At 44.5% G+C, this 15,492-nt stretch overlaps 2 protein-coding genes across 2 annotated transcripts in view; one reads left to right on the top strand and one right to left on the bottom strand.

Moving 5' to 3' along the window:
- The window catches only part of TMEM204 (transmembrane protein 204), a 24,398-nt gene extending 14,948 nt beyond the window's left edge, over positions 1–9,450 (top strand). Inside the window, exon 3 of the mRNA XM_003790773.3 lies at positions 8,680–9,450. Coding sequence (XP_003790821.1) covers positions 8,680–8,924 — 245 coding nt within the window. The 3' untranslated portion in view covers positions 8,925–9,450. The remainder of the gene's footprint in view (positions 1–8,679) is intronic.
- A 2,415-nt stretch (positions 9,451–11,865) lies between these two features.
- Positions 11,866–15,492, bottom strand: part of IFT140 (intraflagellar transport 140) — a 51,269-nt gene continuing 47,642 nt past the window's right edge. The window contains exon 18 of the mRNA XM_023513799.1: positions 11,866–12,069. Coding sequence (XP_023369567.1) covers positions 11,866–12,069 — 204 coding nt within the window. The remainder of the gene's footprint in view (positions 12,070–15,492) is intronic.

Here is a 15,492-nt window from a genome sequence, read left to right on the forward strand (position 1 = left end):
CAGCATATTGGGAGGCTGAGGTGGGTGGATGGTTTGAGCTCAAGAGTTCGAGACCATCCTGAACAAGAGTGAGATCCCATCTCTACTAAAAACAGAAAAGCTGGGGTGGCCCTTGTGGCTCAAAAGGGTAGGGCGCCGGCCCTATATGCCGGAGGTGGCAGGTTCAAACCCTGCCCCAGCCAAAAAAAATAAAAAACAAAAAACAGAAAAACTAGCTGGATGTCTTGGTAGACAGCTGCAGTCCCAGCTACTTGGGAGGCAGAGGCAGGTGGATCACTTGAGCCTAAGAGTTTGAGGTTGCTGTGAGCTATGATTCCATGGCACTCTACCCAGGGTGACAGAGTGAGACTCTGTTTCAAAAAAAGTGTTCTCAGAAGCAGATATAGCTCTGAACCTTGAATTTGTGTGCGTGGTAAGCAATACACTAGCTAACCATAGGAGGTAAAGTAATAAATGGTTAAAAGAGCCTACTCTATTTTCAAAAGCATATGATACTGATCCTAAGAAAATCATTAAGCACAATAGAGAACCCAGAAATAAATCTACACATTTATACTAAACTTTTCTTCTACAAAGGTGCCAAGAACAATACGGGAAAGTATACTCTCTTCAAAAAATGGTGCCGGGAAAACTGGACATCTAGTTTCATCTGACCCTTATCTCTCTCCATATACAAAAATTGAATAAAAATGGATGAGAGACTTTTTTTTTGAGACAAAGTCTTATTATGTTGTCCTCAGTAGAATGCTGTGGCATCACAGCTCACAGCAACCTCAAACTCTTGTGCTTAAGTGATTCTCTTGCCTCAGTCTCCCAAGTAGCTGGGACTACAGGTACCGGGCACAACACCTGGCTATTTTTTTTTTTTTTGTTAGTTGTCATTGTTGTTTAGCAGGTTGGGGCTGGATGCATGTGGCTGGCGCCCTAACCACTGAGCTACAGGTGCCAAGCCTGGATGAGAGACTTAAATCTAAGATCTGAGAATATGAAACTACTAAAAGAAAACATTGGGAAAGTGCTTTAGGACATTGGCTGGGGCAAGGACTTCTTGAGAAATAGCCCAAATCACAGGCAACCAAAACAAAACTGGACAAATGGGATCACATTAAGCTAAGAAGCTTCTGGACAGCAAAGGAAACAATCATCAAAGTGGAGAGACAACCCACAGAATGGGAGAAAATATTCCTATCTGACAAGGGATTAATAACTAGAATATGTAAGGAGCTCTAAAAACTCAAAAGTAAAAAAACCAAATAATCCAATTAAAAATGCACAAAAGATCTGAATAGACATTTCTCAAAGGAAGACATACAAATGGTCAAGTACACAAAAACATACTCAACATCATTAGTTATCAGTGAAATGCAAATCAAAATGTCAATGAGAAAGTGAAAATAACTTTTATCAAAAAGATAGGTAATAATGAATGCAGGCAAGGATACTGGTACTTCATTGCAGAGAACAGTAATGGAGGTTCCTCAAAAACCTAAAAATAGAACTACCCTACGACTCAACAATCCCACGGCTGAGCATATATCTAAAGGAGGAAATTTCAGCACATGTAAAAGATACCTGCACTCCCACATGTACCTCAGCACTAGTCACAATAGCTACGATTTGGAAACAACCTAAGTGACTATCAACAAATAAATGGGTAAAAAAATTGTGGTACTTATATGCAATGGAGTATCATACAGCCACAAAAAGAATAAAATCCTGCCATTTGCAATAATGTGGGTGGAACTGAAGAACATTATTTTTTTTTTTTTTGAGACAGAGCCTCAAGCTGTCCCCCTGGGTAGAGTGCTATGGCTTCACTGCTCACAGCAACCTCCAACTCCTGGGCTCAAGCGAGTCTCTTGCCTCCACCTCCCAAGTAGCTGGGACCACAGGCGCCCGCCACAACGCCCGGCTATTTTTTTTTTGGTTGCAGCCATCATTGTTGTTTGGCGGGTTCGGGCTAGGGATTCGAACCCGCCACCTTAGGTGTACGTGGCTGGCGCCTTAGCCAGTTGAGCTATAGGCGCCGAGCCGAAGAACATTATTTTAAGTGAAATAAGCCAAACACAGAAAGACAAATCTCATATGTTCATGTGAGAACTAAATATTTAAAAAATTGATCTCATGGATATACAGAATTATGGTTACCAGAGGCTGGAAGGTTAGCAGGGTAGGGGGATAAAGTGGGGATGGCTCATGGATATAAAAATATAGTCGGCTCGGCACCTATAGCTCAACCGGCTAAGGCGCCAGCCACGTACACCTAAGGTGGCGGGTTCGAATCCCCAGCCCGGACCTGCCAAACAATAATGACGGCTGCAATCAAAAAATAGTCGGGCGTTGTGGCGGGCGCCCGTGGTCCCAGCTACTTGGGAGGCGGAGGCAAGAGACTCGCTTGAGCCCAGGAGTTGGAGGTTGCTGTGAGCTGTAATGCCACGGCATTCTACCCAGGGGGACAGCTTGAGGCTCTGTCTCAAAAAAAAATATATATATATAGTCAATTAGATAGAATGAACAATATTTGACAGTACAACAAAGCAACTATATCCTACAATAAGTTAGAGAATACTTTAAAATAACTAAAAGAGTGAAATTGGAATGATAAATGGCTGAGGTGATGGATACCCCAATTACCCTAATTTAATACACATTATATGCCTACAACAAAACATCACATCTACCCTATATTTATACAACAATTTTTTGGGAGTAGGGGGGTTATTTAGCTTTGTTGCCCAGGTCAGAGGGCAGTGGCATCATTACAACTCACAACAACCTCAGACTCCTGGGTTCAAGTGATCCTCCTGCCTGAGCCTCCTGAGTAACTTGGATTACAGATACACACCAGGATGCACAGCTAATTTTCTCTATTTTTGGTAGAGATGGGGTCTCCCTCTTGCTCAGGTTGGTCTCGAACTCCTGACTTTAAGTGATCCTACCACTTTAGTCTCCCATAGTGCTAGGATTACAGGCATGAGCCACCACATCCAGCCCCCTATAAATATATACAACTATTATGAACCCATGATAATTAAAAATAAAATGAAAAAATGAAAAAAATAATTAACACTCATTTGCTACAAGCACTTAAGAAAATAAGTAACAATAGAACAGCAACACAATTAAGCAGCCCCATGTGGCTGCCACGCCAGCAGGCAGAGGAACTGCACATTTTCCCACTGCTGGAGAGGGCACCCAGCAGAGCTCTGCCTTGGGGCTAGGAGGCTGGGCTGCTGCTTTTACTACACGCTCTGTGAATTTGTTCCATGATTTAATATTTTCACTTCTCATTTATAGTTTGGAGTGCCTTCTCTGTGTGCTGGAAACTCTAACAAATGCCACCACTGGGAGCATGTGCCCTCTCCCTCACTCCCCATCCCTTAGGCACAGTGACAATTCCATCTTTATCCCCTAGAGAGGAAAGCCAGTTCCCTAAGGACAAGCTGATGGCACCTTAGCCATCTGTGTGCATTTGTGCTGAAGCCTCATAGGGCCCTGGCACCGAATAACTAAACACAGGCACATGCAACTAAGACAAACGCATCCTTGCTAATCAGTGTATCCTTCTACCAAGTGCGTGAGATGCCAGGGTAGTGGCACCAGCTCCCATGCAGCATTGAGGCAAGGCTGGCCAGCTGGTTACCATGCCTATGATGGGTTTGGTCACTGAAAAGCTTAGGTTGGTGTCCCCTCGCCTCCTCCCCTGCAGATCTGCACTGCATCCAATCTGTTTTACATCTACTTTGACATGCTTGGAATTACTCATTCAACAAGTAACTGCAGAGAGCCTTCCTGGGGGCAATGGGTTATGTTTCAGTCCCTGGGAGCCTGCCCTCCAGAGAGGGCAGGATGAGGCTGCTTGGGTAGACAGCAATGATGACAGCTGGAGTAGGCCAGGTGCTGTGAAGCAGGCAGGGATGCTCTGGGCTGGGCCCTGAAGAGTCAGGGATAAGAAGGAGCTCTTTCTCTCTCAGCTAGTTAAGCCGAGGGCTGGCAATGTGCCAAGAGTAGGTAGCGCTGGCAGCTCAGAGGAGTGCAAAGGGGCCAGCATAGCCACAGTGTGACAGAAATGGGGAAGGCTTAAGTGTCGGGCACCAGGTAAGGCCACCAGGCCAAGGTACAGAGTCCCAGTCAGAGAAGCCTTGAGGAGGTTTTAAGCATGGTGGAGATATGCTGTGTTTTATAAAGATCCTGGTGCAGCTGTGGGAGAAGTGTGTCAAGGCCAAGCAGTACAGCCACAGAAACCTGCTCCACTGTCATGTCTGCCTTTCAGAAGAAGAAGTGTCTGTTAGCTGAAGAATCTAAAATTAGTTCTTTTAAGATGTTTTATTGTAAAATATATACACAAAGGAACCAATAAAACACGTACTCATTGTTACTGCCACAGTAAGATGAAGCTGAGAAGCCTCTCTCCTCCCCAGTGGTGACTGCTCTCCTGTGCTGAACCAGTCATGTTCATATTTTCCGTACAGTTTTATTCCTGTTCTGAATTTTCCTAAAAAGCATCCTGTGAAGCTGAGTCAATTTCAACTGTGTACAGATGAACTGTTCCATATGCAAGTTCCCTCGCAACTTCCTGACTTCCTCCTGGGCCACCACATCTCTGAGACACCCTGGTAACACAGGGCTCCCACCATCTGCCCACAGCTCCTCCTCCCCACAGGATGGCTGTCCACTGTTGGGCTGTGCAAAGCTTGTCTGTCTACTACAGACGTGCATTTTAAAGGTGGCTGATTTGAGGCCAGGATTGTGTAGGAGATTCATTCGGTTACTCTGCTGAGTATGGGACTGTGGGTCCCACGGTAACTCCACACTGTTTTCTGGGTGATTGTGGTCAGCAGAGCCCCTTGTTAGTGAAGGCAGCTCCACCTGCTTTGCACTCCTGCCAGTGCTTGTTCCTCCCTTTCTAATTTTGCCAACCCTGTGAACAAGCGCTTATTAGTCCATTCCAAAAGGTTTAGGATCCGTTCTTCCAGTCAGGGTCTCACGATTCACAAATCTCCGTGTAAACATCTTCCAGTGAAAGTACCTCCAGGTCCTCTCTATGCATGATAGAAACTGATTCCCACTTCAGATGGCAGAGCTGTGAGGGGGTCAGCCCTGCTCAATGTTTTCCCTGGAGGCCAGGGAAGGTGTCCAATTCCTTTACACTATTCCATTTTGATGGAAGATGTTGTGGAATTGGAGTTGAGTCCACATAATGGGACTGCATTCTTCCTCACAGTGAATCCATGATAAAAGCCAGCCACTGCTATCTAGGTAAATTCCTCTGGCCACACTGGTCTCTGGTCTTGTATCACTTGCCCACCTGGGCCTCAGCTCCCCATCCAAAGCTCTCACTGTGTCCACTGCCAGCAGCCCTTGCCTGACCTCTCATCCCAGATGCACACTGGCATCCCACATTGCCCACCGACGCAACCACTCTGCCTGCCATGCCACCTCTGCCACGTCTTGAAACACGACAAATTCCCTTGACTGGCAAAAAGTGCCCAAAATCATCATTAAAAATGAGAGCAAATGCTGAAAGTATTTTCATTTTCATTACACAAAATATAGGCTCTAATTCCTTTATGCCACTGATGCAAAAATTCACACCGTAAAACTGTAAGCAGAGAATACACTCCTTCCTGGTAGAGAAATGTCAGAAGTGTCCTTTGGTTAGTGTGCATTGTCAACAGAATGTTATTCTTCATAGAATGGAAGTTTCTGGGAGCTTTCTATGTATAAAAACTACACAAGTATTATAAACAATTAACATAGTAATTAGTCATTGGCATTGTTCAGGACAAAATAGTGGCTGATAAATGTTTAATTCGCACTTTCTCAAAGGCCCAGTACGGATAAGATGATACTGCTTGGATGTTGACAGAAATCAACCCTGTTATCCATCTCTCACTTTTTGTGTCTCTATCTTTCTGTGTCTATGTGTGTCATTGTCTCCCTGTATCTGTCTCCCTTTGTAGGTCTCTGACTCTCTGTATCTCTATCTCTGTGTCTGTGCTCTAAGTGTCTCCATTTCTGTGTCTTTCTATGTTCCTATCTCTCTCTCTCTCTCTCTCTCTCTGCATCTCTGCCTATCCCTCTCAGTGCTGCCCTGTCCTCTGTGGCCACACAGGGACATGTGTGCTTTGGCTTCCTGAGGCAGGCAGGGAAGGCCGCTGGGAGTGAGGAGACCAGCATGAACAGATAGACAGATGTCAGCATGCAGGCCAGGTGGAGGGACAGTGGCAGGGAGAGGACAGAGCCTGGGAGAGAGGCAGTGAATATGAGAGGGGCTAGAGAGTTTGATCTGGTCTGGCCCAAGTTATAGAGAGTCTCTGGCACTTTGTGTACAAGAAACAGACTCATGCAGGTCAGCCTGATAGATAGGTAGGGGCACTGGTGGAGAGGGGTAGGGGGCTGGGGCCTGGGCAGAACTCCTCACTCTAATTGGTCATGGCTCCAGCTTGGCCCTAAGGCTTCCTGAACAACCTTTGGGTATGTCCTTCGGTTGCAGAAGGAAGAAAAGGAGCAGGCCACTGGGACAGCTCTCTCTAGGCAGCAGGACAGTGGCAGCCTCTCTTCCATCCTGGGAGACTGGACCTCTAGCCGTATTAAGACCTGCAACTCAGTACTGACATCTCTAACAAACAGCAGGGATCTGCTACCCTAGGTGATAGATTCAAAGCATAAAATATTGATTCTCCTATAGCAAGAACTAATAAAATCAAGTGTTTAGAGCTCTTTAAAGACAAAGCTATAAAATGGCTGGGTTCCGTGGCTGGTACCTGTGATCTCAGCACTTTAGGAGGCAGAGGCTGAGGCCAAGGCCAGAGGATTTACTTCAGGCCAGGAGCTCAAGAGCAGCCTGACCAAAGCAAGACCACCATTGCTACTAGAAATAGAGAAAATTAGCCAGATGTGGTGGCAGGTGCCTATAGTTCCAGCTACTCAGGAGGTTGAAGCAGAATTTCTTGGGCCCAGGAGTTGGAGGTTGTAGTGAGCTAGGCTTGGCATCATAGCATTCTAGCCTCAGTGAGAGAGAGATTCTCAAAACAAAACTAAACAAAATAATCGCAAGAATAGAAAAATAAATATCCAATGTACTCCATACTAATATGAAATTGATATATAAACAATTACATAAAGCTCATAAGAACTATAAAACATTAATATAGTCCAGTTTGGGGGGAGGGGGAAAGGGTGGGCATCTGGCAGGAGAGAGGGCATGAGGTGGGGATCTCACCTAAAGTGCTCATCGTGAGGGTGTATAACAAGCCCCCTGGGTGAGGGGTTCTTCTACAAATGGAACTTGACCCTGGAAGTGAGAATAATGTAACCTAAAAACTGTACCTTCATATTAATTTGAAAAAAAAAATACTTAAAAAGAAAAAGGAAAAATAGGCTTTTCAAAATTTTAGCCAAGAATAATTAAGAAAGATTAAATACCAAAAAGCTGAAACAAAACAAACAACCCCCCCCTCCAAACAATAACAAAAATGCCACAGTGAGAAGTGAGCCTGGTATTAACTACTAAGTGAAAGTTGAACAAGCCCTTGTTGACCAAGGTGAGCTCCTGACTCACCTGTCCTATTCTGGTTTCAGACTTGGAAAGAGAAGAGGAGGGCAGGGAAGGAGACAGAATAGAAGAGGAGGAATGTGGACATTCTAGAGCTAGATGCATACACTTGGAAGTGAGGAAAGAAACCAAACACACCAAAGGAGTCTGACAAAGCCTCTGACCTCATTTTCTACCCTTTTCCCTATGCCTGCAGACTCAGGCCATCTTGATGTTTACAAGAAAATCTCTATCTCCTCTGAAAGAAAAAGCTAAGACCATGAAAACGCCTATGAACACAAATTTGGACTAAGTTAAATACGAATCTGAGTCATTTCTAGATAAGATATAGAAAATATGTATTTGCTTTTACTTTGAATGAATTAAGCATTTACAAAAGTCAGAGATACATTTAACATACTTTTTTTTTTTTTTTTGAGACAAGAGTCTGACTCTGTTGCCCAGGCTAGAGTATCATGGAGTCATCATTACTCACAGCAACCTCAGACTCCTGGGTTCAAGCAATCCTTCTGCCCCAGCCTCCTGAGTAGCTGGGACTACAGGCACCTGCCAAACTGCTCAGCTGAACATTTGACACAAAATTAATGCTGGGTTTGTCTGGGGTCAGGAAGAGCAGTGAGTTGCTGTTGCAAGTGTCAGTGCTGACCTGAAGCAAAGGCCTGATGGCAGGATCACAAGAACAACACACCCTAACTAAACTATTTCCTCTTGGAGCCACCCAGAATGATTCCACATCTTAATTTTCTGTTTTTAGAGACAGACTAGAGTGCAGTCATCACAGATCACTGCAGTCTCCAACTTCCAAGCTCAAGTGATCCTCCCACCTTGGCCTCCAAAGTGCTATTACTTACAGGCATGGGCCACCATGTCCAGCCTTCGTGTCAGAATCATGCAGACACATACCATCCTCCATAGCCACCAGATCCAAAAGTCCTAAGAGCTCACAGAAGGTTCAATAAAAGGCTGCGCAACACTAAGTAACCGCACTATCAAACAGGTTTGGCCCTCATTCTGGGGAGACAAAGGGTTAGGAATAAGAATGGAATTTGCTTTTGGTGTGGGCTCTAAATCAAGTTTCTGAAGTTCTTCCCTGACTCTAAATATTTCCCTTTCATTTGCAGGTTTTGTCTTGGTCATTGGGCTGGTGACTTTCTACAGAATCGGCCCATATACTAACCTGTCCTGGTCTTGCTACCTGAACATTGGTGCCTGCCTTCTGGCCACCCTGGCAGCAGCCATGCTCATCTGGAACATTCTTCACAGGAGAGAGGACTGCATGGCACCGAGGGTGATTGTCATCAGCCGCTCCCTCACAGCGCGGTTCCGCCGTGGGCTGGACAATGACTATGTGGAGTCACCGTGCTGAGCTGCCCTCCTCCAGGCTCTCTGTGAAGATCCATTATCACAGAAGGTCCTAGAAACTGATGGTTTCTTCCAAGTCACTGTCATTGTGCAGAGGCACATGCTAAGCCCATATGTGTACACATATGTATGATACACATGTACCTTTACTGTTACATATAAGTATATATATATGTGTGTGTGTATAATATGTCTATACCTGATGTGGTCAGCACACGTGGCTTCATGTGTATGCTGAAGGGTGGAGACCAGACTCTGAGACTTGGAGTGAGAGTGCGTGGCTGCCAGGCTCTCCTCTGTGGTTGGGATTAATTTATTCTGCATCTGCTGGGAGGGGCATCCCTGGTCATAGTTTACTTGGGTAAAGCAGAAAACCCAAGAAGATTTTCTTGAAATAGCCATGATATAACTTGAGTAAGAATCATAACCAGAGAGTAATGGTTTTATGATGAAAGCATGTTCATAGTGTACGTCTTACTCCCAACTATTTTTCTTTTTCTAAGTTAAAATAAATACAAATCTCTTAACTCTGAAACTTGTGTTTCGTCCATCTACACTACCACATGAGTGAAGAAAATTTGATCAATTTTTTTGTAATTTTCTCAGGCTGATGTTAAAGGTTGAAAGAAGCTTTTATTTTGGTTGAAATAACCTTTTAAAAGACTCAGTGGAGCACCTGCCTCTGCTTATGTCTTCATTCAATTGGATCTCAGAGTCCTTATCCCTACAGACTCTGAAAACTGTGGCCATGTGATGGCAGGTCAATAGCTAGTACAGTAAGATGGAAGAAATCTATTTAAATAAAATTCAAACAGATTGGTTTATTTACTTTTTGCCCTCCAAAATCTTTACCCCATCTTTAGCTAAATGCTTGGTAAGCTACAAAACGCCTCCACGACCCACATTCATTTCAAATAACAACAGCAATTCCAAATCTCCTAAATCTATAAGAGGTCTATAAGCTATAATTCTGCAGGCTATGAAGAAAACATCTAAGAGCTACGACTCAGGGGTGAGAACCTGGAACCTGGAACCCAGAATCCAGCTGCCTGACCATATGTGTAACTATGGTGCAATGCTAGCCCAGGCACTATCTCTGACTAAGAGCTGCACATCTGCCCAGAGGCAGCAGGATGGGGAAACTGACACTGGGGCCGGAGGGTACCATAAAAACCTAGGGCCTGGCTACCTGGATGCCCCTCCTTGAATAAATGCCCAGCTTTGTTGCTTTTGACCTTCCAGTAAACGTAAGGTGATTGATTTGGATTTTGAAGCCTACGTGGTCCCAGGAATTTGTCTTCACCTGACAGTAACTGAAATGCACTTATATATTGACCACTTACATGTACAGACAGACATAGATTACTCTGCACCAGGCAACGAAGTCCCTGCCAGAGGCACTGAACCCTTAGGGTTGATGGAAATTATCACCGCTTTTAGGTCTGGTTTCAAGTAATGGATAGCATGAACTAATCCTTCAGCCTTTGACCTACTAACATCAAACTTTCACACCTGGCACAGCTGGCACAGAACACTAGAAAATTGGATTTGCAGATGCACTTCAGCACACCAATGCCAACAGTTGGCTTTTAGCTTCCCCCACTTGACTTATCTCCTACAAGAGATTTTTATTTCTAATCATATGCTAAAAATAATTGTTTTTTAAAAGAATAATGGACTATTTGAGACATTGTACAATTCTCCTCGTATTATATATAATACATGACTATGTAACTGTACACTAAAATTTTAACACTGGCCATTTGTCAGTTACAGTCTGTAATCACATTTATATTAAGTGAAAAATAATCAGCCGAGCACAGTGGCTCATGCCTGTAGTCCTAGCACGCTGTGAGACTGAGCCAGGTGGATCGCTTGAGCTCACAGGTTTAAGACCAGCCTGAGCCACAGGGAGACCCCTGCCTCTAAAAATGGCTGGATGTTGTGCCAGGTGCCTGTAGTCCCAAGTACTCAGGAGGCTGAGGCAACAGAATCACCTGAGCCCAAGAGTTTGAAGTTGCTGTGAGCTATGACACCATGGTACTCTACCAAGGGCAACAAAGTGAAACTTGTCTCAAAAAAAAAAAAAAATCAGAAATAATCAGAGACAGACCATGCTGTGCTACACAGTCTTTCCAGCACATTCAAGCCAAGAAGTTCTCTCATTTGCATGGCCAGTGTGAGAAAGGCTCTTCCCGGGGAGATGAAGGAGGTTTGGCCACACTGTCTCAAGCAGGACAGGGGGCTGGGCTGCACTTCCTTGTATGACAGGAATCATTACTACAAGAGGGAGGGAGGGCTCAATGCAGGCAGCTTAACTATACATCCTCTTTTCCCACTTCTGTTTTATTCTTCAATAATTTCTTTGTCTTTTGGAAATTAAAATCTGTGACATGCTCTTGTGAGGAATTTATGAATTCTCTTCAAACATAGAAGAAGGTGGTACTCACAGATAGTATTTGATCGATCACTTCCTTCAAAGCAATTTTAATTGTGTTTCACCTTACTGTTTTTTGTGTTTAGTTATCAAAACCTTTTCTGTTTAGGAGCAGTTATTCCCAGAGGGATGGGTATTACAAATATTTAGCAACCGAAGAACTTTTGATTAGGAAGCATCCAGAACACTTTAAAATAAACCAAAACAATCTAATAACTGCCTGAGAAGCTCCCAACACTGTAAAGGCCAAAAGCCAGCTCACCCGCCTCCCACACCCAGCTTCGCCTCCCCAAATGCCCTTGCCATGTGGCACAGTGCACCAACCATACCCTAGCCTTGCAAGCTTGATGGCATTTCACTGAATGGAAAGATCATGAAATGTACCATAACACAGTCACAAAAGAGTTAATAGTTTTAAAAAATATTATTTAGAAGGAAGTTATAAAGAAAGGAAAGACTCTAAGAGGTGTGCTATCGTCTTTTGACATCTCAGTAAATGGAATCATCCTCACCTTTTGATGAGTTTGATAGATTTGAAAGCTTCATCCATGTCGCCAATGGTGACAAAGAAGCTAAAGTTGAGCATGGCGTCCTGAGTGGGCTTGTCACAGTCTTCCAGCCCGATAAAGTCTCTCAGGGGTCTCCTGGCCACCATTTGGGGGACCTGCTGGTATCCAGAATCTGACTTGTCTTCTCTGTCTCCTTCTCCAGGCTGAAAAAGGCCCGATTTGTTTGTCAATTTACATGCAAAGCTAAATGGTTACACCTGAGTCCCTTCCTCTAGATTTTTGTCAGTTATGGGAGAAAAAAATCCATGTGCAGATAGACATAGATACTCAGCAACAGGCAACAAAGTCCCTGACACAGGCACTGAAACCCTTAGGGTTAACGGAAATTATCACTGCTTTTGGGTCTGGTTTCAAGTAATGGATAGCATGAACTTATCCTTCAGCCTTTAACCCACTAACATCAAACTTTCAACAGTTAAAAATGGCTATAACAGTTCCCATCTCCAGCTTTGGTTTTGTCAGCTATAAAATTTTTTTTACTAGCTATAGTTCAAGTCAGACATTTGTACTTATCTCCAAGGTCTCTTAAAATTAAGTAATGGGTGCATGATTTCAGGTAGAATTTTCCAAAACAATAACCTGAAATAGTTGTTCATCCTCCATACTGTCTGTCATTAGCCAAATATAGTGTTCCCCCAAAGAGGCACACGAGAGGAAGATGCATTCTCATAGGCCCTAGTGTGACAGCACAGTCTCACACAGTATGCTAGGGATCTTTTTCTATCTGATACTTCAAACAGCAGCAACTAAGGTGATACTGCTGTGCCACATGCCCCTTTGACGGCTCCCATCCTAACCATGGCTCCTTCCTCCCTGCTGGGTCAGGAGGAGAACCCCACCTCACTCTCCTGCGTTCTCTCTGCAGCTCTCACCTCTCTGACATACACACACCTTCCTCATGTAAAGGGGATCCTGACATACCCTCCCTGGACTAGCCTTCCCTGCAAGTTATTGTTCTTGTATCTGCTTCTTCTGCTTCTATTCTGGGCCTTTTTTTTTTTTTTTTTTTGAGACAAGAGTCTCACTTCGTCACCCCTAGAGTGCTGTTGTGTCATAGCTCACAGCAACCTCAAACCCTTGGGCTCAAGTGATCCTCCTGCCTCAGCCTCTTGAGTAGCTGGGACTATAGGCACCTGCCACAGCACCTGGCTATCTGTAGAGATGGGATCTCACTCTTGCTCAGGCTGGTCTTGAACTCGTGAGCTCAGGCAATCCACCTGTCTCTGCCTCCCTGAGTGCTAGGATTATAGACATGAGCCACCATGCCCAGCCTCATTTTTCTTTTAAGACATGGGTCTTGTTCTGTTGCCCAGGCTACAGTACAGTGGAATGATCAGAGTTCACTACAGCCTGATCATTCTCCCATCTTGAAGTCATTCTCCCCTCTCAGCCTCCCAACCAGCTGGAACTGCAGGTGCACCACTGTGCCTTGCTTCCGTGTAACTTCCAGAAGGGTTACTTTGGCAACTGTCTCCCCAGCTCAGTCACACTGGCTCCTCCATCTCACTACTCTTTTTATAAGCTGACCTGCAGCCTCAGTGAGGAGACCTAGACCCTGAAAAAAACTGGTGGGATTTGTCAGACTCAACTGGAGATTGGGAGGGGGGCTTCCCAGACACAGCACAGAACATAAACAAAGGCCCTAACACTTCAGACCAGGGTGGCTTTAGAGTTCATGGGTCACACCATGCAAGATTATAAATGCTGAAGAATTTGGACTAATTATGCATTAAGTGCATTAATTCTGTATTAACTATCAGAAAATGTATATGTACCAAAACAACAGAGTTCCTCCCTGCTCTGGCATGACTTCCTGTAGCAACATTGGCCTTGGTGTGGTGCTAATGTAAGCACTCCCAGATTCTCATCATTCGTCACACCCTGTTCACCTGCCTGGGCTCTCATGCTGGTCCTCTTCAGAGCCCTATGAAGGAGTGACAGATTACCCCATGTCACATCAGACTAAAGCAACTTGCCACTGTCACACAGTGCAGGGGCTGGGAACTGAGAACTGGTGGACATCGCTCCCCACCATGCTTAAATGTGAAGGCCCAGGAAACTCTGGAGAAAATAGCCTGAGGAATTTAAATGCAGGCAAATAATCTGAATATGGATAGCCGTAAAGGATAAAATGCTTTATGGCTCTTCTTCACTACTACTTTAAAGTTTAATAAAACCCCCTATATTGCCAACCTAGATAAACTAAGTATTTCTTATGCCACCAAGACCAGTGGAAACAGCTATCTGCCTCATATGCCCAAGCCAGGACCAGACCTAACAGACTCCCCTGCAGCTATGCCAGGAACTCTGCTCAAATAAAAAGCTGGCACTAAGCTGCTCAGGCTTCCCAAGATACCTCCTTAAAGAGCATATGCAAGCTAAGCAGAAAGCATCAGCACACTGATAATAGCAGCTTACAGTAAAGAAAGGAAAGGATCTTGGGAAACTACGAAGTTAAGGAAACAAAGAACTGAGTTGGGGGTCTATACTTACAACTGCATCATACATGCCTCCTCTCTGGAACAACAACTAGGAGTGGGAACATAAAGGAAGATGGGAAATGAGAGTGAGAAAAGAAAAGATACATAAATGCATGGGAGAAACAAAAATCCACAGTGTGAAATAAATAGGAAAAACTCAACAGAAAGAATTTAAAATGTCTTCTACAACCTTTTGAGTTCTCAACGAGAAATTAAAACAAATAAGGAATATAAAAGAAGAATAAAATTCATTAAAATGCCAGTGTGGTGATTTTAATCTATTAAAAATAAGGGAATCAGGACCATGTACTGACACAAAGCAGGCCCTTCTGTATGGCCCATGGCACAGACACCTCTCCCATGCTGCACACAGACAAGCCAGTTTCAATAAAGGCACACGTGTATATAGAAGGCTCACTGTGCCACTCCCATGGCTATGTGTGCTGCTTTACATGGAGACCTGGAGAAACTGGAATCAGCTGCATCTGAATCTCAGCCAGGTTCACTGTTGCTGAGCCCTAGAACCAGAGACCTGCACATACCTGGCCATGTAACTGTCCCACATCAGGGGGAGCACCTTTGGCCCCATGTCCTTTATATCAAATCCTTTCAAAGTAAATAATAGCCCTGGAAAAAGTGTGGGTGGAGCCAGCAGACTTGCTTTTGCCTATGGCAGCTTATATAGTAAAGTGGCATTAGCTTCTGTGGCCATGTAGAGATGAGATAACTACACATAGACCTATACATCTTTCCTCTTCCCTAAATATTCCTCTGGGACATTCTCCCCCATCTCAGTTTTCAAGCCTCCTGATCCCACTGTTGGTTACAAAAATAACACATGCTACTTGTAGTAAGAGTCTTACCCTGGCTTGGCGCCTATAGCTCAACTGGCTAAGGTGCCAGCCACGTACACCTAAGGTGGTGGGTTCGAATCCCCAGCCCGGACCCTCCAAAACAACAATGACAGCTGCAACCAAAAAATAGCCAGGCGTTGTGGCGGGCGCCTGTGGTCCCAGTTACTTGGGAGGCAGAGGCAGGAGACTCGCTTGAGCCCAGGAGTTGGAGGTTGCTGTGAGCTGTAATGCC

This window comes from Otolemur garnettii, unplaced genomic scaffold, assembly GCF_000181295.1.
Source record: "Otolemur garnettii isolate 467f Iridium unplaced genomic scaffold, OtoGar3 scaffold00044, whole genome shotgun sequence".
NCBI classification, from domain to species: domain Eukaryota; kingdom Metazoa; phylum Chordata; class Mammalia; order Primates; family Galagidae; genus Otolemur; species Otolemur garnettii.